Source organism: Ornithorhynchus anatinus, chromosome 7 (assembly GCF_004115215.2).
Source record: "Ornithorhynchus anatinus isolate Pmale09 chromosome 7, mOrnAna1.pri.v4, whole genome shotgun sequence".
Lineage (NCBI taxonomy): Eukaryota > Metazoa > Chordata > Mammalia > Monotremata > Ornithorhynchidae > Ornithorhynchus > Ornithorhynchus anatinus.
In genome coordinates, this window is record NC_041734.1 from 59,310,107 (window position 1) to 59,332,504 (window position 22,398).

At 48.6% G+C, this 22,398-nt stretch overlaps 1 protein-coding gene across 1 annotated transcript; it reads right to left on the reverse strand.

Moving 5' to 3' along the window:
- Window positions 1-298: 298 nt before the first annotated feature.
- Window positions 299-17,119, reverse strand: FMOD (fibromodulin). Its single transcript, XM_029068294.1, has 3 exons — window positions 16,947-17,119; window positions 12,852-13,832; window positions 299-3,241 (listed from the first exon to the last, which is right to left on the reverse strand). Exons 2-3 carry the CDS (start codon window positions 13,816-13,818, stop codon window positions 3,090-3,092), a joined length of 1,119 nt encoding a protein of 372 aa, XP_028924127.1. The 5' UTR covers window positions 13,819-13,832; window positions 16,947-17,119; the 3' UTR covers window positions 299-3,089.
- Window positions 17,120-22,398: the final 5,279 nt, after the last annotated feature.

The following is a 22,398-nucleotide window of genomic DNA, read 5'->3' on the forward strand; positions in this document are numbered from 1 at the left end:
TGGAAGGTAGACATGAAGAAGGCGGTGAAGGTTGACACTCTGGATAGTTAAGGTAAAATCTGAAGTTTCCTTTCCCAGAGATGTTTCAAGACAGATCAGGTCTGGGCCTGTATGGTATCTGTTGGGTGCAAGCCCTGCCCAGATAAATGATCTCTGGAGGGACCTTCCAGTCTAAAGGGCCAGGAAGTCCAGGGTGCACTGCCCCTCCACCCCCCAAACCCACCAACTCAAAGACCAGTGAGATATCAATCACAAGCTTTAGAAGAAGCCCATAACCATCTCTGTCCAGCCCAGCAGATGCAATTGTAATAAAAAGGTTTTATTGGTGAATATAGCTACCACTCAATGCTTTGCCAAAAGTACAGGATCTTGTATAGAGACAGGTGGCTTACATGCAGACAGTTTCTGAGAAGCACTGGTTGGGGAGGAGGGTAGGAGAGACATCACCCTCCCCCCTGCCCCTCGTGTGCTGCTTCTTTGGCTTTTGCGGAATTCAGGGCCCAGAGCCAATTCAGAGATCCCACTTCCCCTCCCAGAGAAGCAGCTTGGAAGCATAAGCGATGTTCTGGTGTCGGTTAGGGAAACAACTAGACGTTGGTCCTGTGGTTCCTTAGCAGCTTGGCAGCAGGGTCTGGCCTAAAGCCCCAATCAATCGATTGATCAATCAATCCAGAACAGTAGTTCTGCCATGACTGGGCTCTACAATGGAGGGCAGTTGGATTCTTTTTGAGGCCAGCAGCCCCTAGGTCACCATTCCCTCATCTGGCCCCCAAGTCAGAAAATTTGAAAATTCCTCAGTTTTGGCCATACAGGACCCCATCTGCCTGGCAAATGGACCACAACCCATGGGGCTCCTCCCATCAGCTCAAGGACATTTCAACTACGGAGGAGAAGGATATTTTCTCCAGGGAAATGAATGGAGCTGAGCATGACCGTAGCAGGAGAGTTTGATGGAAAAGATGAACTTCCAAACAATGAAGTGAGACCCTAGGAATAAATGAAGAAGGAAGGATCGTGTCAGCCATTACTTCAGATTGACCTTCTCCCTTTGGAAACCCCACAGAGGAGTCCCGAGGCGGGACAAGTCTATAGAAGATAGTGTGGCACTCCTGAAGGGAATTGTTTGCTTGGGTGCAACAAGTTCAGTCTAACTTGCATTCTGCTGTCCTCACCCAAAGAGAAGACCCCGACTTCATTTCACAGTGCTGACTTCCAGGCTGTCTCCTTTGCTTGTGGTCTTAATGTTTGCCAAGCCATCTGAGTCAAAGGAGGCTGGCTAGGGCGAGGCACAGAACACCTGCCATTTTGAGTTTTGGACAGCGTCAGGCTACTCTTGACCCTGATACTTATTCTGCCCAGGATTTCTGGAAAAGTCCTTTGATGTCCAGTGACTGGAGGAAGCTCCCAGTGGGAGAGAGACATCAGGGGGAGGGGCTTTTGAGGATTGTGCCATTTTCTGTGGTGTCAGGGAGTGGGAGAGCACAGAGCTGGGGAAGAAATGGAGCTCATCAGTTGGCCGTCATTTCTTTCCTCACTCTCAGAAAAGGGGGGGCTACAATATGGGCTCTTGGGCAAGTGCTTGGATTTCCCCTGGAGTAGCCCAACACTGATGGCGGGGGTCCTTGGTGATGCTGCCCAGGTTCAGAAATTTAGCCAAGTGCAAGGGTTGGATCTGAAGGACATGGAGTCCTGGGAGAAACTTTGGAATATGGTGGGTGGAATGAGAGGGCAGGAAGTGAGGTTGAGGGACCCAACCATCTCCTGGGCTCAGTCTATTCAGGTTAGATTTCCCTGGGGTTGGATCTTTGAGGGATGGGAAACTAGACTAGGTGAGCAGCCAGGAAGGAATTTGACTGGTGGGAAATTCACTGCCCTGGTCTTAATTCTTGGGGAGTGGCTATTGTGTAAAAGCTAAGGACGGCCCAGAGGGGATCTGTGGCTTCTTTGCTGTCCTTCCAGAAACTGCTTCTTTTTGCCTCTTGGACCTCATGCCTGTGAGAACTGGGTGGGTGGAGAGGGGCAGGAGAGGGGGGAAAAACAAACCAATCCATCAGAGTTGTGGATGGCTTGGATGACACACTGATACGCTGCTTTCTCATTTTAGCCTTCTGATACCAGAAGATAATTTACCTCCCTGAGGGTGCTGTCAGGGGGAAACTATTTCTCTTACTCCTTTGAAAGACCCTCTGCTCAGAGTGAAAGAAGTGTAAATGAGCTTAAACTGCAGCAGGGAAGATTAAAGTTAAACCCAAAGAGCTACCCATCCCAAGAACTTCCCGGTTAAAATAAAACTTGAGGAAGGACTGTCCTTTGAGGTGGTCCTCAGAAGCTCATGTGGAGCAGTTGGGGGAGTAGTTGAGAAGGGAGGAACTGTGTAAAGTGGAGGGTCAGGTAGACTAGGAGGTGTATTCTGATGGAGCACAGTTGGGAGTTCGGAAGTACTGTGCAAGCCTCCCAGTCAGGTTGGGGAGGGAACATCAAAGGCTTCACATTACCCAGGAATCTTAGGGAAGTTGTGAAATATAGTTGGCTGTCGCAAGGGACCATTGGCAGAAAAATATCTGGGAAGATTGGTAAGAGTGGAAAGATTTGTCAGGTCATAGAGAGTAGCTCGGAGGGAGATGTGGAGTGGAGGCTTTTGGGAGCTGATGAGAGCCTGTGTGAGATCACTGTTGGGAAGGGCTTCAGGGAGAGGTAAAAAGCAGAACATGGTGACAGACTATTCTGCCCCTCTGCCCCGTACCTCTCCAGAGAAGGGCAGGCTACCGGCGAGTCTCCAGGCCTGAATTCTCCCGGGGGTAGCTTGTTTCTCTTGACCGATCCCTAGGTCTTGGGGTTACACAACTGGATTGTCCAGCTGGGGGAGAAACATGCAGCCAATAGGAAGAGAGATTGTGGGGAGGGGCTTGGGAATCCAATGGGGCATAATCCTGCAAAAGCCAAAACCATATCAAGCTAGAGGGGTTAGGACTGGGGAGACCTTCCCCACACCGAACACTGGGGCTTTCAAGCCCAGGTCATCCAGCGGGGGTTCCCCCTACCCCCACCCAGGTCCCTGAGGCAGAGGCGGCCCAGGGTTTGGGGCAGACTCAGATCTCAATGACACTGGCGAGGCGCAGGCAGAGGGGCGCGTCAACTGGCAGGGCGTTGCGCTTGATTTCGTTGCCATCCAGTCGCAGCACCTGAAGCTTGGAGAAATTCATGACATCCACCACGGTGCAGAAACTGCTGATGGAGAACTCTGTAGGAGAAAGAAAGAGAGAGAGAAGAAGCCAAGCTCCCAAGTTAGGGATTTGAGGCAAAGAGCAGAATTCCTCTAGACTGTGAGCTCATTGTGGGCGGGGAATGTGGCCGTTTGTTGTTTATTGTACTCTTCCAACTGCTTACTACTGTGCTTTCCACACAGTAAGCGCTCAATAAATATGATTGAATGAATGAGTGAATGAATTTCAAGTTGGGAGAAACTCAGGTTCTGGCCTCCAACCTGTATAATTTAGCATAATTTCACTGGTGTGGGGGTTGGGGACCGGATCTCTTGAAGACTCAGTTCTCCAATTAAATTCACTTCTATTATTCTATTCCAATCCAGGTAGGAGCCATTTAGATGGGAGAGGATATATTAAAGGACTTCACAGAAATAAATTGGACCCCTTGCAGCAGGGGCAACAGATCTCCAGAGAAAGTTACTATGCAACCCCTCTGCCACTTATTCCAGTGTCCAACCAATCTCTTAGCCAGGAAGTTTTTCCTTTTGTCTAACTTGAGCCTCTCCTGCTGCAGTTTATTTATTCTTCTGTCTTGATTTGTCCTCTGTGAAGCTTGAGAAGAGTTACTCTTCAGGCTTTATATGAAAATCCTTTCTCCTCTTAAGATTATTTCTCAGTCCCCTTCTACCCATAGGTGAATTTCACCATTGGCGGGGGTCTTCTTCAAATATTTCAAGTAGAGAAGCAGCATGGCTTAGTAGAAAGAGCACGGGCTTGGGAGTCAGAGGATGTGGGTTCTAATTCCGGCTCTGCCACTTGCCTGCTGTGTCTCTGTGCCTCAGTTACCTCATCTGTAAAATGAGGATTAAAAGTATGAACCCCACGTGGGACAACCAGATTACTCTGTATCCACCTTAACGCTTAGAACAGTGCTTGACACTTAGTAAGTGCTTAACAAATACCATCATTATTATTATTGTAACTCAGGGCAACTGTATACTTAGGGGTTATATTTAGCTGGTCTTTCTCCTGTCTGATTCCAATATGGTGCCAGACACTTCTGAGACCATTAAAAAAAAATTCAGCCCTGAGTCTCCCTCCACTGAAGTCCCTGCCACCGAGTCCCGTGGCTCAAACACGGTGGCAGAGGTCATATAGACCAGGGAGGGCAACGCCAAAGCCCTGGAGCTAGTGGGGCATTCAGGGCTCCTCCAGAAAACCATGGAATTTTTTTGCAAAATGGTGGCTATGACACTGTTATGTTTCGCCCTGTGCCTTGCATAATGTGTGTGATGTTGGGTGTGTGTCCATGTCTGGTATTGGGGGCCCACCAGGGGTCCCCCTACAAGGAGCAGTGCAGAGCACTGGATTGTGGGGGGAATAGTTAAGGTTCAGGGGGTGTAGGGGAAAGGACCCAGGTCATTCTTGGGATAAAGCTCACGATTGGGCTCTTTTGGGGAGACCACTCAAGGGAGGGCTTCGTTTCCAAACAGCGGGACGCAGTTCCTTCCCCTACCCTTCCTCTATCCTATCTATCTAATCCCAGCTCCTCCACTTGTCTGCTGTGTGGCCTTGGAAAGTCACTTGACTTCTCTGGGCCCCAATTCCCTCATCTGTAAAATGGAGATTAAGACTGTGAGCCCTCCTGTGGGTCAGGAACTATGTCCAACCCAATTTGTTTGTATCCACCCCAGCGCTTAGTACAGTGCCTGGCACATAGGGTTTAATAAAAACCGTCACTATTATTAATATTATTATTATTAATATGGGTCGCTAGGGGGCGGGAGAGTTCCAGTTCACAGCAACTGCATGAGGTGGGGTAAGTGGTAAAGTCTAGCTGGGGAGTGGGAACCGGGGCAGATTCAGAACAGAAATCCACTTTGCCTTCTTCCCCTTGCCCTTCCCTGCCAGTTAGGGATAGTGGCAGGAAACTGGAGCACGGTGAATGTGACTGGGCCCAGAGATGTGTTTTTTTGAAGCATAACAGTTTAGAGGCAAAAATAAGGGGGAAAGAATCAATTTTGCCTTTTGTTAACTTGGGTTCTGCTGGCGGAAAGAACGGAGAGACTCAGGCCATAATAAAGCAAAAGAGACAAAGACCTGGAAGACAAGGGAATCCACAGCCTGGCAGGGACCCCAAGAGCTCACCTTTTTCTTTCCCCTGCTTGGCAAGGTTCCGTCTAAACTGGCCCATGAGAATGGCTGTCTATTCTTGTTTTGAAAGAATGGGAAGCAGTGTGGTCTAGTGGAAAGAGTTAGAGGCCTGGGAATCAGAGATCGTGGGTTCTAATCCCAGCTCCATCACTTGTCAGCTGTGTGACTTTGGGCAAGTCATTTAAATTCTCTGTGCCTCAGTTACCTCATCTGTAAAATGAGGATTAAGACTGTGAGCCCCTCGTAGGACAACCTGATTACCTTGTGCCTACCCCAGCACTTAGAACAGTGCTTGGCACATAGTAAGTGATTAACAAATACCATCATTTTTTTTTCCCTCATCTGAAGAATGGGATTCAATACCTGTTCTCCCTCCTATGTAGACTGTGTGCCCCATCTGGGACCTGATCATCTTGTATCTATCCCAGTGCTTAGTACATTGCTTGGCATGTAGTAAGTGCTTAAGAAATACTATTATTATTAATGATAGTAATATTTAAAACCCAACTGCTTTTAGTGAGAGTATTCTTTCGGACACCTAGCTTAATAATAATAATAATAATAATGCTATTTGTTAAGCACTTACTATGTGCCAGTCACTGTACTAAGCACGAGGGTGGATACAAGCAAATCAGGGCTCACAGTTTTAATCCCTGTTTTACAGATGAAGTAACTGAGGCACAGAGAAGTTAAGTGACTTATTCAAGGTCACACAGCAGTCAAGTGGCAGAGCTGGGATTAAAATCCAGCCATTCCCCTTCATCTGGCCCTTATCAGGCCTAGGAAACATTTGTTTCTTATAAGTGACAGCATATGCCCTTCCCCTGGATCATTTAATGACTCTATCTGCACTGAAATTGTAGCTGCTAGTGATCTGTTCTTGTTCCACAAAGAAAAAGAATAAAGCTTCAAACTCTTCATGTCTTCTTAGAAACCATGAAGGGTTTGAAAAGGTCGTCAACACAGTTTATGTTGAAAAGCTGCTCAAAGTCCTCACACCCTAAAAGGGTAGGAGGGAGAGCTGAGAAAGCCGCCATTGATGTTCTGATCCAAGCATCGGCTCTGGCTGCCGTTCCAAGCAAAAGGAGCCACATCGGCAGTTTCCTTCCCTTAAAGCAGACTGCTACCTTGGGGCCTGTTTGATCCGCTCAGGGAGTCCTTTGGTCAGTGAGGATGATGGAAAGTGTTGGTCGCTGAGCCAATTAGGAGGCTTCAATCAGATAGTGGAAGCTTCCTCCTTCACAAACAGCTCCTTGCGGTTGTGAGAGGGTGGCTACTTCTTCCGAGAGAGATGGAGGACCCAAAAAGGCAGCACTGAAAACAACTTAAGGATTGGAAAATAGGGCACGGGAAGATGCCTCTAGTGGTTTCAAGTCTCTGGAGGGTTAATATGCTCAGCTCTGCCATAACTTGTGCTTTCTCTTGGCATTTTGCCCTAGAACTCTGTTAGAGATTTGGGGATTGTTCTTCCTTGAAGGAGAGCCAGTGCAGGAACCACAGGCCACTTAATCAGATGGAACCTTTGTGAGAAGCCGCATAGACTAATGGATAGAGCATGGACCCGGGAGTCAGAAGGGGCTGGGTTCGAATCCCGACTCTGTCACTTGTCTGCTGGGTGATCTTGGGCAAATCAATTCCCTTCTCTGAATCTCAGCTACCTCATCTGTAAAAATAGGGATTCAGACTACGAGCCCCATAAGGGGCAAGGACTGTGTCCAACTTGATGAGCTCGTCTCTACCCCAGTGCTTAGAACATGCCTGGCACATAGCAAGCACTTAACAAATACCATTTAAAAAAAACAAGGAAGGGGCGGGTGTCCTCTCCACTAATGACAGCTAGGGAAAATGAACCTGAGAAACTGCAATTTGATTTAAGGAGGACTTCCTGATAAGGGCTAAGTGGTGTCTTTCTCTTTCCCTGAAGGTCTCTCAGAATCCCCCTACAACAGTTAAGGGGCAATTTAAAAATACATATATATATATATATATATATATATATATATATGGTATTCATTAAGTGCTTACTATGTGCCAGGACTGCAGAAAGTGTTGGAGTAGCTATGAGTTGATCAGGTTGATCACAGAGGGCTCACAGTTTTAATCCCCATTTTACAGATGAGGTAAATAAGAACCAGAGAAGTGAAGTGACTTGTGCAAGGTCACAGAGCAGATGGGGATTAGAACCCAGATCCTTCTGACTCCCAAGCCCGTGCTCCATCCACTAGGGTATGCTGCTTCACTGATTCCCTGCAGCAGGGAGATGGACTAAATGACTTCAGAAGAATCCTTCTTGCTTTAAGTGGCTGGGTCAAAATAGCTGGACCAAGATCCCTGGGAGACCAAGAAGGGGAGGAGTTGCTTTGTGGGACCCATCCTATCCTGGGCTGCTGCAGGGGAGTGGAGTGGATGTAATTACCAAGGTTATCAGGGAACTGGGGGCAGGATGAGCGGGCGGACCCTTGGGGAGGTAATATTCCAATCCTCCACCCCTCCCTTTCTATCCCCTGCATTGGGTGGGCAGTGACCGTGCTCAAAAGTAGGAAAGGAAACAAGGGTCTGAGCAAAGGAACCGAATCTGAGCAAGTTGCAGGGGCTGAAGGTTTACCCCAAACCATCTGGGCCTAAGCTCAAGATTCAGCAATAGACTCTCTGTCCTGTATCTTTGGCCCCTACAGTAGGAATGTCTGTAAGGATGCCCAGACAGTCCACTAAGTGGCCTGGTCCTTAACTGAGTGTTTGTGTGTGTATGTATACATATACCCTGTGCGCACACATGGGCAGCTATACACAGTGCATCCATATATGACTAGCTGGCACTCTGGGCTAGTCTGGTGGCCTTTAAGATCGATGATGAATAGGATGGGGAGGTAGCAGGAAGGAGCTTTCATAGCCCAGATCAAACACTGACATAAGTCTTTCCAAATTCCTTACGGTCCACCCGCCCTGCTCCAATGGATTTGAAGGTTTAAGAATAACATTCCAAGCTGCGTACCCCTCCCTGTGCCAAGTGGAAAAACCGAAGGAGATACTGATGGAAGAGGGAGGGGGAGTGGAGGGGGAAAGGCGCCAGTGGAAGAGCTGTCCATCACCCCAGCTCACGGCCTTCTGCTCCTTTGCCTTCTTCCAGCTCTTCTCACAGGGAGGAGAGTAGCTGGGATCGCCGTGTTCCCCTTCCCTACTCGCTGCAGAAGCCAAAAGTCAGGTTTGGTCCAGCCAGGGCCACTGGCGAGCAAGTCCTTCCTGACTGTTTGTCTGGCTTTGGGCCCGAGTTGATACTGGGCCCGGGGGTTTGATCAAGGGGTGTCCATTGGGGTCTGGGGATGGAATCCATAGGGGAAAAATTTCAAAACAGTTTGAACTGGCAGAGAGGGGTAGAGGGTGCCTGGGTTTTAGGCTCAGCTCCTCCACAGATCATTATTATTATAATAATAATGGCATTTGTTAAGCACTTATTATGTGTCAAGCACTGTTCTAAGTGCTGGTGTAGATACAATATAATCAGGTCAGACACAGTCCCTGTCTCAGATGGGGCACACCGTCTATGTAGCAGGGTGAACAGGTATTGGATCCCCATTTCTACAGTTGAGGAAACTGAGGCACAGAGAGGTGAAGTGACTTGCTCAGCTTCCTCTGACTCCTAGGTCTGGGCTCTTTCCACTACACCACCCTGCTTCTTTAAGTTTATGAATAAACTCGTTGTGGTCTGGGAATGTGTCTGCTTTTTGTTATATTGTACTCTCCCAAGTGCTTAGTACAGTGTTCTGCAGACCATAAGTACTCAATAAATATGACTGAATAAGTACCAGTCCCTCACTGGACCTGAGTTATTTTTCTGTATGTGGCTGAGAAAAGTCTACCCCAGCCTCAAGGTAAAGTTGGGAGGGAAAAGGAGCTGGGCTTTAGCCTGAAGAAGGGAGGGTTGTAGAGAGGAATTTCATTCTGAAGTAGTAAATCACTAAGGCCAAGAAATGGGGAAATGGGTTTCAATTGCAGCAGGAGGGATTCGGGTGGACTTCAGGGTTATTTAGGTTAGACACGAGGAAGGACTTCCTTGGGAGGCTCTGGAAATCATTACCAAGAGTCTGTTTTTTGGAGATTTTTAAGGAAAGGGGTGATCCAATGTCTGACTGGGTTGGGTAGTTCAGTCTTGCCTAGAGGTGGAGGGGTGATAGAAGGAGGCTCTAAATCTGTGGATGACAAATCACTTCCAGATTTTCTCCCCTCCCAGCGCCTCATTATTACTACTTTTTCCAGGCCACTCATCCAGTGAGGCAAATATATAAATTAGAGTAGGTGACAGTTGTGCAACGGGGACTGTTCCGTGGGTAAATACAGTACCCTGTGTGCCAAATTTGTTGTCGACCATGAAGTCTTAGAGAAAAGCTTCTTAGGAACAAGAAGATCCAGCGGTGTTGGAGGAGAAGCTTTTAAACTTGGCAAGACATTTCTCGGAAATGCCGATCTGGGATTTGCGCCCTAAACCAGAAGCCTCCTCGCACCGCCTGGCTTGCAGAGGGGGGGAACTGAGAGACACTAGGGAACTCTATTGTGAATTTCCTTGTATGGCTCTAAAGTGCATTTCCAGCTAAGACATTGCCCAGCTAACCAGACGAATTCTAGCGTTGCCTGGCCCCGTCCTGTCGGCGGGTGGGAAGGCGAGAAGTTGGAGTGAGGCGGTCCTGCTGCCCACTCCGTTTTTAGGGGACCACCGAAAAAACCCCACACATCCCATCTGTTTGGGGTCCCAGCCTGGTGACCTCTCTTTCCTTTTGCTGCCTTTCCCTTTCTCTCCCCTTTCCTAAATTTATGAGGCCTTCCCTTCTGTGGGTTCCCTCCCTGGGATTCGTTGTGGGGAAGGAGGGAAGCAGAGGGTCTCCCCCTCCTCATCATGGTTGCACTTAGTCTGTCCTGGCTTTCACCTCCCTCCCTTCTGCCTGCCCCTGCCTCGGTGCCCCCCTGCCCCTGATGCTGCCTGCTGCTCTGGGTAGGGCTGAGAAGCACCAGAAGTGGCCCAGCTGGGGAATAATAGTATTCGTTAAGCCCTTACTATGTGTCGAGCACTGCTCTAAATGCTGGGGTAGATACAAGCTAATCAGGTCAGACACAGTTCCGGTCCCACTTTGGGACTCACAGCTTTAATCCCCATTGTGCAGATGAGGAAACTGAGGTAAGAAGAAGTGACTTGCCTAAGAAGTGCTTAGTACAGTGCTCTGCACACAGTAAGTGCTCAATAAATATGATTGAATGAATGAATAACAGACACATGGCAGAGCTGGGATTAGAACACCCGGGTCCTTGTGGCTCCCAGGCCCGTGAACTGTTCAGTAGGCCTTGCTGGAATCATTTTTCCCCAGGAGTCCCCTAGAGATGAGGGTCCTGAGGTAGTAACAGCCACCCCCATGCACCCCGTCTTTCTGGTTTATTTCCAGCCCTCTCCCTGCTGCTCGTTAATTGTCCATCCCACATCCACCTCGGCACTGGAGGAAAGAGGAATGATTTGGAAGGGCTGGAGAACAGTCAGCCTGATGGCCCATTCTCTCCCTCCTCCCTCCCAGCAGGCTCCACCTTCAAAGCCCTTTGCCAGAGGTAACTGATGCATCATCTTCTTCAGGAGGGATAAGGGATTTTATCATTAGAGGATGAGAGATGAAATTCTGGATCAGAGCATAGCTGGGATTACACGTCAAAAGCCCTTGACTAATGGAACATTTGGTATAATAATAATAATAATGTTGGTATTTGTTAAGCGCTTACTATGTGCCCCTGCCTGGAGGCAGGAGACTAGACTAGAAGACCTCTGAGGTTCCTTCCAGATGTAGGATTATTTTATGGACTTGTACTGGAGACAGACCAGGCAATGGGCTGAATGATTTCAATAGGATAAAATCCGATCTATTTTTTGAGCTAATTTTTCTGAGCTCATTGGTTCTCAGAGGGCAGAGGTGGTATCTTTTTTTTTTAATTAATTGAACCATGGGCAGATAGGCACTTAATGAATTGGACTCTGAATTAAGCAGCAGCATGGCTCAGTGGAAAGAGCATGGGGTTGGGAGTCAGAGGTCCTGGGTTCTAATCCTGACTCCGCCGCTTGTCAGCTGTGTGACTTTGGGCAAGTCACTTAACTTCTCTGTGCCTCAGTTCCCTCATCTGTAAAATGGGGATTAAGACTGTGAGCCCTACGTGGGACAACCTGATCACCTTGTATCCACCCCCCCCCCCAGTGCTTAGAACAGTGCTTTGCACATAATAAGTGCTTAACAAATGCCATTGTTATCATTATTATTATTATTGTTATTGTAGTATATGCATGGCTGATGGAAAACCAAGCAGAATCACAAGTGAACCCAATCTCAAGGGAAAAGTAGATTTTTACTGAATTACTGTCTCCCATTTGTGGGATCTACAGTTGAGGAAGCAGATGGGGAATTTTGAAGGAGCTACAATGGAAAAATATAAAAATTATTCAAGGTTTGGAAAGCAGGCTATTTGGAGAAAGAGTATTTAGCGTGGAGAAGACAATACTAGAAGTTCATCTAACATTTCCATTCATATCCATGGGGAGGTTGATATTTAGGGAATATCAACCAACTGTTCTTCATCCTCGATGAAGACAGAATCTGTGGAAATAAATCCACACTGCAGCAGGAGGAATTTAGAGTGTGAGGATATCGTGATGTTCCTAGAGCTGTTCAAAGTGTGTCCGAGGGAGGTAGTTAAAACCTCCCTCCCTAGAGACCTTTCCAAATAGGAAAGATTCCTGTTAATACGTGATAGCTTAACAAGAATTCCGCTGGCGGCACTGGGTTGGATGAGATGACCTTTGGAGGGCACTACAGGGCCCGGGGTTCATTCCAGCACCTCTTTCTGGTGATCTGGGAAGCAGCGTGGCTCAGTGGAAAGAGCCTGGGCTTCGGAGTCAGAGGTCATGGGTTCGACTCTCGGCTCTGCCACTTGTCAGCTGTGTGACTGTGGGCAAGTCACTTAACTTCTCTGTGCCTCAGTTACCTCATCTGTAAAATGGGGATTAACTGTGAGCCTCACGTGGGACGACCTGATTACCCTGTATCTCCCCCAGCGCTTAGAACAGTGCTCTGTGCATAGTAAGCACTTAACAAATACCAACATTATTATTATTATTATTATCTGGAGCCATCTCCTTGACTCCAGATACTTCACTAGTTAAAATTCTGAACACCTTCTCTCTGGACAAGACTGTCTTGGGAAGAAAAGTCAACTATTGACTAGTCCACCTCATTTTTTTTCCCAGCTGGCCCCCTAAGCAACCACAGGAAATATAGATAGTTAAATGAATGACATCTGCCCTCCTCTGGCCTACATAGTTACTCAGCTAGTGACCTCCTTGCCAGTGACCAGAGGTGCCTTTCTATAGGACCCCTAGAATGGATGGCCTTGGTCTCTGAATGTCCCCCAGCTCCCTACACCTGAGACCCAAGGCCAATCCCCACCTCCCCGGATCCAGCGAAGCCTCACCATTGATCCGGTTGCCTTGGAGATAGAGGTTCTCCAGGTTGGTGCTAACTGGTGGGATCTTCTGCAGCTGGTTGTAGGAGAGGTCAAGCTCGAGGAGACTGCTGGAGTTGAACGTGTTGGAGGAGAGGCCGGCGTTGGTGAGGCTGTTGTGGGACAGCCGTACATAGAGCAGCTTGGGGGACACCTTGAAGTACGCATCGGGGACCGTGTAGACGTTGTTGTACTCCAGGTAGAGCTGCTCCAGGGCCAACGGCAGCCCGTCGGGTACCTTTCGCAGCTTGTTGTGGCTCAGGTCCACCATAATCAGAGACTTGAGACCCCGTAGAGCCGTCCCCACCTCTTGGATCTCGTTGTGTTGGAGGTACAGGGCCGTGAGGTTCTCCAGGCCTTCAAAGGCGTTGTTGGGCACCCGCGAGATCTGGTTGTAGGCCAGGTGGAGCTCTCGGAGAGAGCGAGGTAGGGGACCCGGCATCTTGGTCAGGTTATTATGGTCTAGGTAGAGCCTCTCGAGATGGCGCAACTTGGAGAAGACCTTCCTGCCAACCTTCTCGCTGGTAATCTGGTTTCCGTGGAGGGCGATCCAGAGCAAGCCTGTGGCATTATCGAAGGCGCCCTCTTGGATGGCGGAGATCTGGTTGTTCTGGAAATAGACGTATTTCATGCGGGACGGGACGAAGGGCAGGTACTTGAGGTTGCGGTTGTCACAGTACATGGCCGTAGAGAAGCTCGGAGGGCAGTCACACTCCTGAGGGCAGTCCCGGCTCTCTGGGGGGGGAGGGCTGCCGTAGGGGTAGGCCGGGCCCTCTTCCACGGCGTAGGGCTCGTACGGCTCGTAGGGCTCATAGGGGTCATAGTAGGTGGACTGCTGGCTGCGCAGGTACTGGTACCACCAGTGGGGGTCATCGTCATACTGGGCCTGAGAGAGCGTGCAGAGTCCAGCCACGATCAGGAGGGCCGCCCACTGCATCTTGTCTGTTGTGCCTGGGCAGGGAGAGAGTGGGGCTGTGCGTGAGTGACTGAGAACCACCAACTGGAGACAGCGAGTTCATGCTCCAGGTCTCTTCCATCTAGCCGAAACATCACGGAGTCTTTGTTCTGGGTCTGGGGATAGTGTCCTCTCTCCCCACTATTTCAACCCATCCACTGACAGTATTGATAGAGTGCTTACTGTGTGCAAAGCACTAGACCAAGCACTTGGGTTAGGACAGTACAATAGAGTTGGTATTCATTCCCTCAGTTGAATTTACTGAGCGACTACTGTGTGCAGAGCCCTGTACTAAGAGCTGAGGAGAGCATGATATAACAGTAAACAGATGCATTCCCTGTCTACAGTAAGCTTGCAGTCAGGAGACATGGTAGACATGATTCTTACCCCATAAGAAGCTTACAGTCTAGTTGGGGAGACGGACAAAATAAAATTAAGTTTCATTCGTGCTCACCTCCTTCAAGAAGCTTTCCCTGTTTTCCCTCACCGTTCTTCAGTCAGTCAGCCGGAAATATCTGGGACCAATTCCTCCCCCTCATTTCATTCTGGCCACTACTGGATATCTCGGTAGACGTCTTGTCATGGCAATCTGTTGCCCTTATTGATCTGAGCTTCCTAAAGGCAGACACCGTGGTCAAGGACCCAAGCTTTAAGACCAGGGCTCAGTCCCCTTTGACTGTTCAAGACAGGGTCAGTGGCCGACTGGGCGGTTGGGCTTCTCGAATTGTTTGCCCACATCAGTTTGCAGGCTGTAGATCGTCACTGAGTTGACACTATCCTCGGTTTGGGAAGCGGCCAAAGGATGAAGAGCCCAAGGGCTGAGAACCCCTATCTGTACCACCGGCACCTCACAGAGCGTTGGTAACTTTCCAAATAATCCCACCCAGAGCCAACTGGAGACTCCCTCAAAAATACCCAGCTTGAGAGAGGAGCAAAGTTAAGGAGAGTCAGGCAAATCCATATAACCGTTGGACCCATAGGGAGTGCCTGGATTCATGTCTGCCCGCATGTCGCCATGCTGTCCAGACTCTTCTGGCCTCTCCACGGATAGGCCTTACAGAAGGGGGACGAGCCAGTTCGGTGACGTGGCCGCCCTTTCCTCTCCACCTACCTGGCTGATGGGAGTGCCCGAGGAATGCCCCGTGTGTGCCAGAGGCCACCGAACACTGGCTCCCGGGCTGGCAGGCTCTTTGCCTGGGTCACCCAAGACACAGGGCAGTGGGGCACCGTACCGCCTCAGTACCCATGCCTCTGGATGGGTCGGCAGCAGGCCTTTGGACAGCCAAGTAGCGACACTATCTAGGGATGTTTTGAGCGGCGTAGAATGGGAGAAGGGGTGGTACAGATTAATACTTCAAGTCGAAGCAGCAATCCCCTCCTGATTCCTTCAGTGGGAGCTGGAGAAGGTTAATGTCATTTATCTGATTTTTCTTCCGGTCCGGTCTTTGGCTGGTTTGAACCCTGTCGGGTTCTGAAAGGGCACTGGACACCTAGATGCCCGGCAGTTTGATTTTAAATACTCGGCTTCCCTGGGCCTCAGGCCCTGCCACCGAATCCCGTGGCTCGGAATCAGCTCCCATTTTTACAGGGACCTGGGAAGGGAACTCAGTGGCTCCGTCACTTCCAGCATCTGCGAGTGCAGAGGTTGGATAACACTCCAACGGCAGACAATCTTCAAGCCCTCAAAGTCTCCCCTGGCCCAAGGAGAACGAAACCTAAATCTCTCTGCAAGGGGGCAGGGATTGGATTCATGGCCAATCTATTGATCATAAAAAACAGGGGGCATTTCACTCATTAGCTCAAGAATGGGCACAAAGTGGGAGAAACTGGTATGACTGGTGGCCAGAGCGAGGGATCCCTCCCTCCCCACCCAGATCTCCTTCTGGGCCCGGCTCCGGCCAGGTTCTCAGGCTCTGGCCCACCGAGCCCCAGGGTTGTAGCAGCCGAAGAGCTGGCCCGACTGGGAACTTCAGACAAAGAGCCCTCAGTATTCCTCCAGGCCAGACACAGCAGCATCCCAGCCTAGGCACACTGCCTGGCCCGCGGCTCAGCCCGGAAGAATAGAGGGATTGAAGCGCCAGGTGCCAACTCGTCACTTTCCATGCCTGCTCGCTTCAGGCCCGCAGGAATGAGGAGGCCGCTCTCTGCTCCCTGTGCTCAAGGCCCAGATGTTTGGCACAGGGAGCATCTCCTGGCTCCCTCCCCTGAACCAGGCAAGGGACTGGAGGGTTAGAAGACCCCTCCCCCTTAAAGGGGCAGTGCCCCTGGACTGGGCACCCAGGTAATTCTCCTTTCTCAGGTTCTGCACGGATTCCACAAGGGCTTTTGTGGGGAGTTGTTCTGTGGAGAAAGCGGAGGGAGATTTGCATGTTGCAGGGAGCTGTCTCCCGCTGAAATAAGTGCTTTTTAGGAGAGGGATAGTCTAGGAATCTTTACTAAAGAGAAGAAACCCCTGGGATCGGGGCTTTGTCATTAAGGGAATTTCTCCCCCTGTTTAATATCCCTTCCTTCTGGGACACAGATCTTTCTATGTCTATCTGTCGCTGAGGGGAGAAAACCATCAATCAATCAGTGGTATTTACTGAGCACTTACTGTGTACAGAGCACTGTACTAACCTCTTGGGAGAGTACAATATGCAACCCACCTTGCCTTCATCCCTTTAAGGATTGATCGTGCTCAGCCCGGAAGCCCCTCTTGAGACCAGGGGACCCCCTGCCCCCACTCATTTGGTACTGGGGACTGACCTTCAAGGATGATAGGAAGATAGATTCCAGCCCACTCTATGACAGGTTGCAGAAATACACTGATCCAAGAGGGAAGGAGAGGAGGCAAAGCCGGGGAGGCGATGGCGTTTTACAGACTCTCCCAACCTCTCCTTTCAGTTTGGGCTGTAGGTACGAGGACTTAACGAACCTCCAAGAAGGAAAACCAAATGAAATTCCAGCAGCAAAATGAAGCTATCATTAACCCTCCCTTCCCACTCCTTTTTTGCTCTCACAATGACAGGGGTCCAACCCCTGGCTACCTTGATTACAACCTCCATCCCTCTAGTTTCCCATCCTCTTCTGACCCTGAGGACTTGAAATATTAAGAAATCAGTCGCACTTACCTGATGAGATGTCTCTTAGAAAATCTTCTCGGTCGTCTGTCTCCTGTGTGTGAGTGTGTGTGTGTAAGTGTGTGCGTGTGTGTGAATGTATGTATGGGAGTGGGGTGTGTGTGCGCACGCGTGTATTTGTTTTTATGTCCAGCTGCTGGTCAGTGGTATCCGCCCAAAAGCCTAATCAAATATTGTTAACTCGGGAACTGAGAAGGCGCAGAATGGTCTTTCTCAGTGACCTCCTGGGAGTCCCGGAGATGGGGAGTTCACAGCAGAAAGTGAAAAATCCGTCAATCTGCCCGACTCTATAAAACCACCTTATTTTCCCTTGCTCTTTCCACTCAATTATCTTCCCTGAAGCGTTGGCAGCCCTAAGTCTGCCTCTGCTGAATGAGTTAGCGGTGTCCCAGAAGTTGTTTGTACAGTCGCTTGGGAAGGGCCTGGGTTTCTCATTAGGTCCAAAAGGGCCCCGGTCAGGTCCAGCCTCGGGGGCCTTGCCAGGGCTGGGCTAGGGGCATTTTAAATCTGAGGAGGAGAGGGAGGGTCTCCATAGGTAACAGATTTGTGTTGAGCACCCAAAGGGTGCATAGTATGGAACTGGACAAACTGCCGTAGAGGCCTATTTCCTCCAATAGACAAAGAAGGGAGACAGGTCTGACAGTCCAACTGAATATGTGCCAGAGAGATACCGGAATGAGAGAAAGAAATCAAAAAGGGAAAGAGGGTACCTGTTCTGATGGTTGATAATCAGGGAAAGCTTTCTGGAGGAGGTGGTCTTGATCTGCCGTTTAAACATGGAGCAAGGGAGGCTGTTGAATACATAAAGGAATGGGCCCCTCCTCTGGGGTTTGGGCATTGGCACTGAAGAGGGTTGGCACTGAACTAGTGAAAATCATAGGCTATCACTGACTGATGAGAGCTGGGCTGCAGCCCTTCCAGCCTGATATTTATTCACCTTGGAGAGTGTTCATCTCACAGAGGGGAGGACTGGCCCTAGGGGAAAGAGGTTCCATCACAGAGACACAGTGTCATGGCTGCTGAAGAATGAGGTATCCCAATCCCAACTATATTCATCCAGGTCTGGAAAAGCTCAGAGAAACAGAATGGTCTAGTGGAAAAAGCACAAGCCTGGGAGTCAGAGGACCTGGGTTCTAATTCCAGCTCTGCCACCTGCCTGCTGTGTGACCCTGGACAAGTTAATTCACATCTCTGTGCTTCAGTTTCCTTATCTGTAAAATGGGGATTTGATTATCTGTTGTCCCTCCAACTTCGATTGTGAGCTCCACGTGGTACAAGGACTCTGTCTGACCTGATTATTTTGCCTCTACCTGAGCACTTAGAACAATCGAGCAAAGGTATTTGAGTGCTTACTGTATACAGAGCACTGTACTAAGCATTTGGGAGAGGAAAATACAGTTAATAGGTACAATCTAGTGTCTAGTCATGATCTAAGCCCTCACTTCCCTGTCTAAAGCCTCTCCCCCAACTTTTTATGGTATTTGTGAAGTGCCAGTCACTGTTCTAAGTGATAGGTACAAGCTAATCAGTTTGAACACAGTCCATGTCCCACCTGGGACTCGCATTATTAATCCCCATTTTACAGATGAGGTAACTGAGACCCAGAGAAGTGAAGTGACTTGCCCGAGGTCACAGAGTCACCCCCTTCTGCATCACTTATGCATTTGGGTCTTTTCCCCCTAAGCACTTTGATATTACCCCACACCAACCCCATAGTGTTTATGTACATATCTGTCTATAATTTAAAGTCTCCTAGTCTGCAAGGTTTTTGTGGACAAGATCATTTTTACCTTCTCCTTTGTACCGTACTCTCCCAAACTCAATAAATGCCTCTGCTTAATTGTCCTGGGTCCTCAGAGTTCCTCTTTAGGGAAACCAAAATAGTGCACTGCACACAACAAGCATTCAAAAAATCCATCTATGATATTTATTTAACACTTAACTGTGTGCCAAGCACTGTACTGGCACTTGGGAGAGTACAATACAGTAGAGTTGGTAGATATGTTCCCTAGCCTCAGTGAGCTTACTGTCTACAGTGTAAATATGATTGATGGATTGACCTAGAGGAATAGTTGGCATATAGTAAGCACTTAACAATTACTATTATTATTATCATCATCTTGAGCTGGAGAGCTTTTTGTGCTTTGGCATATTGAAGGAACAGAATGCAAATAATCATCACTTATTTTTGAGGCAAGAGTTGGATGGTGTTTGAACAGATCAAAAGCCCTGGTCGGCCGGCCAAGGACAGGGCCTTGGGCTGAAAATATTACCATCAGAAGTAAGTCCTGCCAGATGTGTTTGATGAACCTGCAGATTCACTATTTTGGTTTCCCTAACGTGGGTTCTTTAGGGACGGGTCTAGTGATTTGTGAACACAGTATACCCCACACTAACCAACACCTCTCCAAACTATCACTGGCTCTCCCTAGGACCTGTCTATTTTTGTTGCTTTTTTTTCTTTTTGATGGTATTTGTTAAGCACTTACTATGTGGCAGGGACTATACAGAATAAAGTGATATTTATTGAGCATCTTTTAAGTGCAGAGCACCCTACTGAGTCCTGGGGAGAGTAAAACAGAAGCAAAACACATGTTCCCTGCCCTCAAGAAGTGTACAAGCTAATGAACTTTTCAGGGTCTCATAAAGTACTGTCTTCTCCCCAAGAAATTTTCCTTGCTCAGTCATGGAAGGACAACCGGACAAAGTGGCCTCAGGAATGGTGGGGAAAATGGTGTCCTGTCCAATAGGGCCTGGGGTGGGGAAGGCATTAGACTGTAAGCTCCTTGAGGACAGGGACCTTGTGTTTTCCTTCTGTTGTGTGTTCCAAGTGGCTACTGAAGTGCTCTGCACACTGGTGGTGCCCAGGAAATGCTACTGATGGTGATGGAAGGGAGAGGGAGGAGGAATGGTGGTGGACAGAGAGAGAAAGAGAGAGAAGATTTAAATTTACTTAGACTGTGAGCCCCAGATGGGGCAGGGATCTGACCTGATAAACTTGCATCTACTCCAGTGCTTGAAACAGAGTAAAAACTTAACAAATACCATAATTATTTAGATCAAACCTCCTGCTATTTGCAGGATGGGAGGTTTGTCAGTCAACCAGTAGAATTTGGTGAGTGCTTACTGCTTATAGAGCACTGTAATAATAATAATGATGTGGTATTTATTAACTTCTTGCTATGTGCCAAGAACTGCTCTAATCGCTGGGGTAGATACAAGTTAATCAAGCTGGACCCAGTCCCTGTCCCACATGAGGCTCACAGTCTAAGTAGGAGGGAGTAGAATAGGAGGGAGTAGAATTGAATCCCCATTTTACAGAGAAGGAAATTGAGTCACAGAGAAGTGTAATGATTTACCCGAGGTCACACAGCAGGCAAGTGGCAGAGCCAGGATTGGAACCCAGTTCTTCTGACTCCCAGACCTGTGCTCTTTCCACTGTACTAATCACTCAAAAGAGTACAATATAATAGAGTGGGTAACGTCATCCCTACCCACAAGGAGTTTACAGATCAGAGGGACTAGAGTCCTAAGTGTTTCAGATGTGTGTAGGAGCCCTTCCACAGGAAAGTAAAAGCTGAACGAAGGGAACTTGGCCTACTTGGTTGCTATGTGGCTCCTGGAAGTAAATAGTTCTTGATCCAACCCCTCAAGATTCAACCACTTTGCACTGGCATCTCCCAGAAATTTGAGGGGTGGGAAGTAGCCAGAATGCCATAGCTAGACTTGGATGGGGAACCCAGATGTGTGTATGTGTGTGTGTGAGAGAGAGAGAGTTCCAGGGGGTAGAGTCTGGGAGTAGCAGAAGATAGGTCTAGTGATTTGTTTTGTGAGCACAGTATAATAATAATGTTGGTATTTGTTAAGCGCTTACTATGTGCAGAGCACTATTCTAAGTGCTGGGGTAGGTACCGGGTCATCAGGCTGTCCCATGTGAGGCTCACAGTTTTAATCCCCATTTTACAGATGAGGGAACTGAGGCAGAGAGAAGTGAAGTGACTTGCCCACAGTCACACAGCTGACAAGTGGCAGAGCTGGGATTCGAACCCATGACCTCTGTACCCAACACTAACCAAACACCTCTCCAAACTTTCACTGGTTCTCCCTAGGACCCGTCTGTTTTTGTTGCTTTTTTTTAATGGTATTTGTTAAGCACTTATGTGGCAGGGACTATAGTAGGCACTGGGATAGAAACAGGATAATCAGGGTGGACACAATCCACGTCCCACTTGGGGATACCCATCTTAATCCTCATTTTACAGAAGAGGTAACATGACCAAGGTCAAATGGCAGACAAGTGGTGGAGCTGGGACTGGAACTCAGGTCCTCTGACTCCCAGGCCCAAGTACTTTCCAGTGGGCCATGCTGCTTCTCCATTCCTTGAATCTATGAGCCCAGATGTGTATTAGGATCAACATTTCCACTGGCAAAGTCCACATTCCTGTGGACTCCAAGCTCTTGCCTCCCCTTTGCCTATCAGTCCAAAATATACCCCATCTCCCTAACTTTTTTTTCCTGGAGGATTAGAATAGAGGAAAGGTGGGAGGCTTTTGGCAGTGGTGAGTGGGAGTAGGAAGAAACAGAAGAAAAACAACCCAAATAACATTCTTGAGTGAGAGTTGAAAAAGTCAAAAGAAAGATGATCACGGAGAGACGGTCCAGCCATCCCAGCTGGCCCATCATGGAAATTCTGACTTTTTTACCAGTCTGGCATTTCAGTGGAAAGTCCTGGCTACTCTGGCTCCATATTGGTGTCCCAAAGTTTCCAAGCAAAATTTTTTGCTTCTTTCCCCAGACACAAACAAAATATGGGATGCCATATTTTCACCCCAAGTGACCTCCACATTCAGCTTCATCACCTTCTATTTGCTCCTGGGCAGGAGGAGAAAGGGGGATATTCTCTATGTCCATGAGAGAGGGACCGAGAAGGAACTGGAACTTTCTGGATGCTTTGCTCTGCACTTAGCCAATGGGAAGTTCAGAATAAATAAATGACACATTCCCTGCCCACGAAGAGATTAAACTCCAATGGGGGGACAAATATAAGGATAAAGACTAACAAAGAAGCAGTGTGGCCTAGTAGAAAGAGCATGGGCCTGGTAGTCAGAGGATATACCTGGTGTGTGACCTTGCGTGGCTCAGTGGAAAGAGCATGGGGCTTTGGAGTCAGAGGTCATGAGTTCGAATCCCCGCTCTGCCACTTGTCAGCTGTGTGACTGTGGGCAAGTCACTTCACTTCTCTGTGCCTCAGTTCCCTCATCTGTAAAATGGGGATTAAGACTGTGAGCCCCACGTGGGACAACCTGATTCTCCTGTGTCTACCCCGGCGCTTAGAATAGTGCTCTGCACATAGAAAGCGCTTAACAAATACCAACATTATTATTATTATTATTAGTCACTTCACTTCTCTGTGCCTCAGTTACCTCATCTGAAAATGGAGATT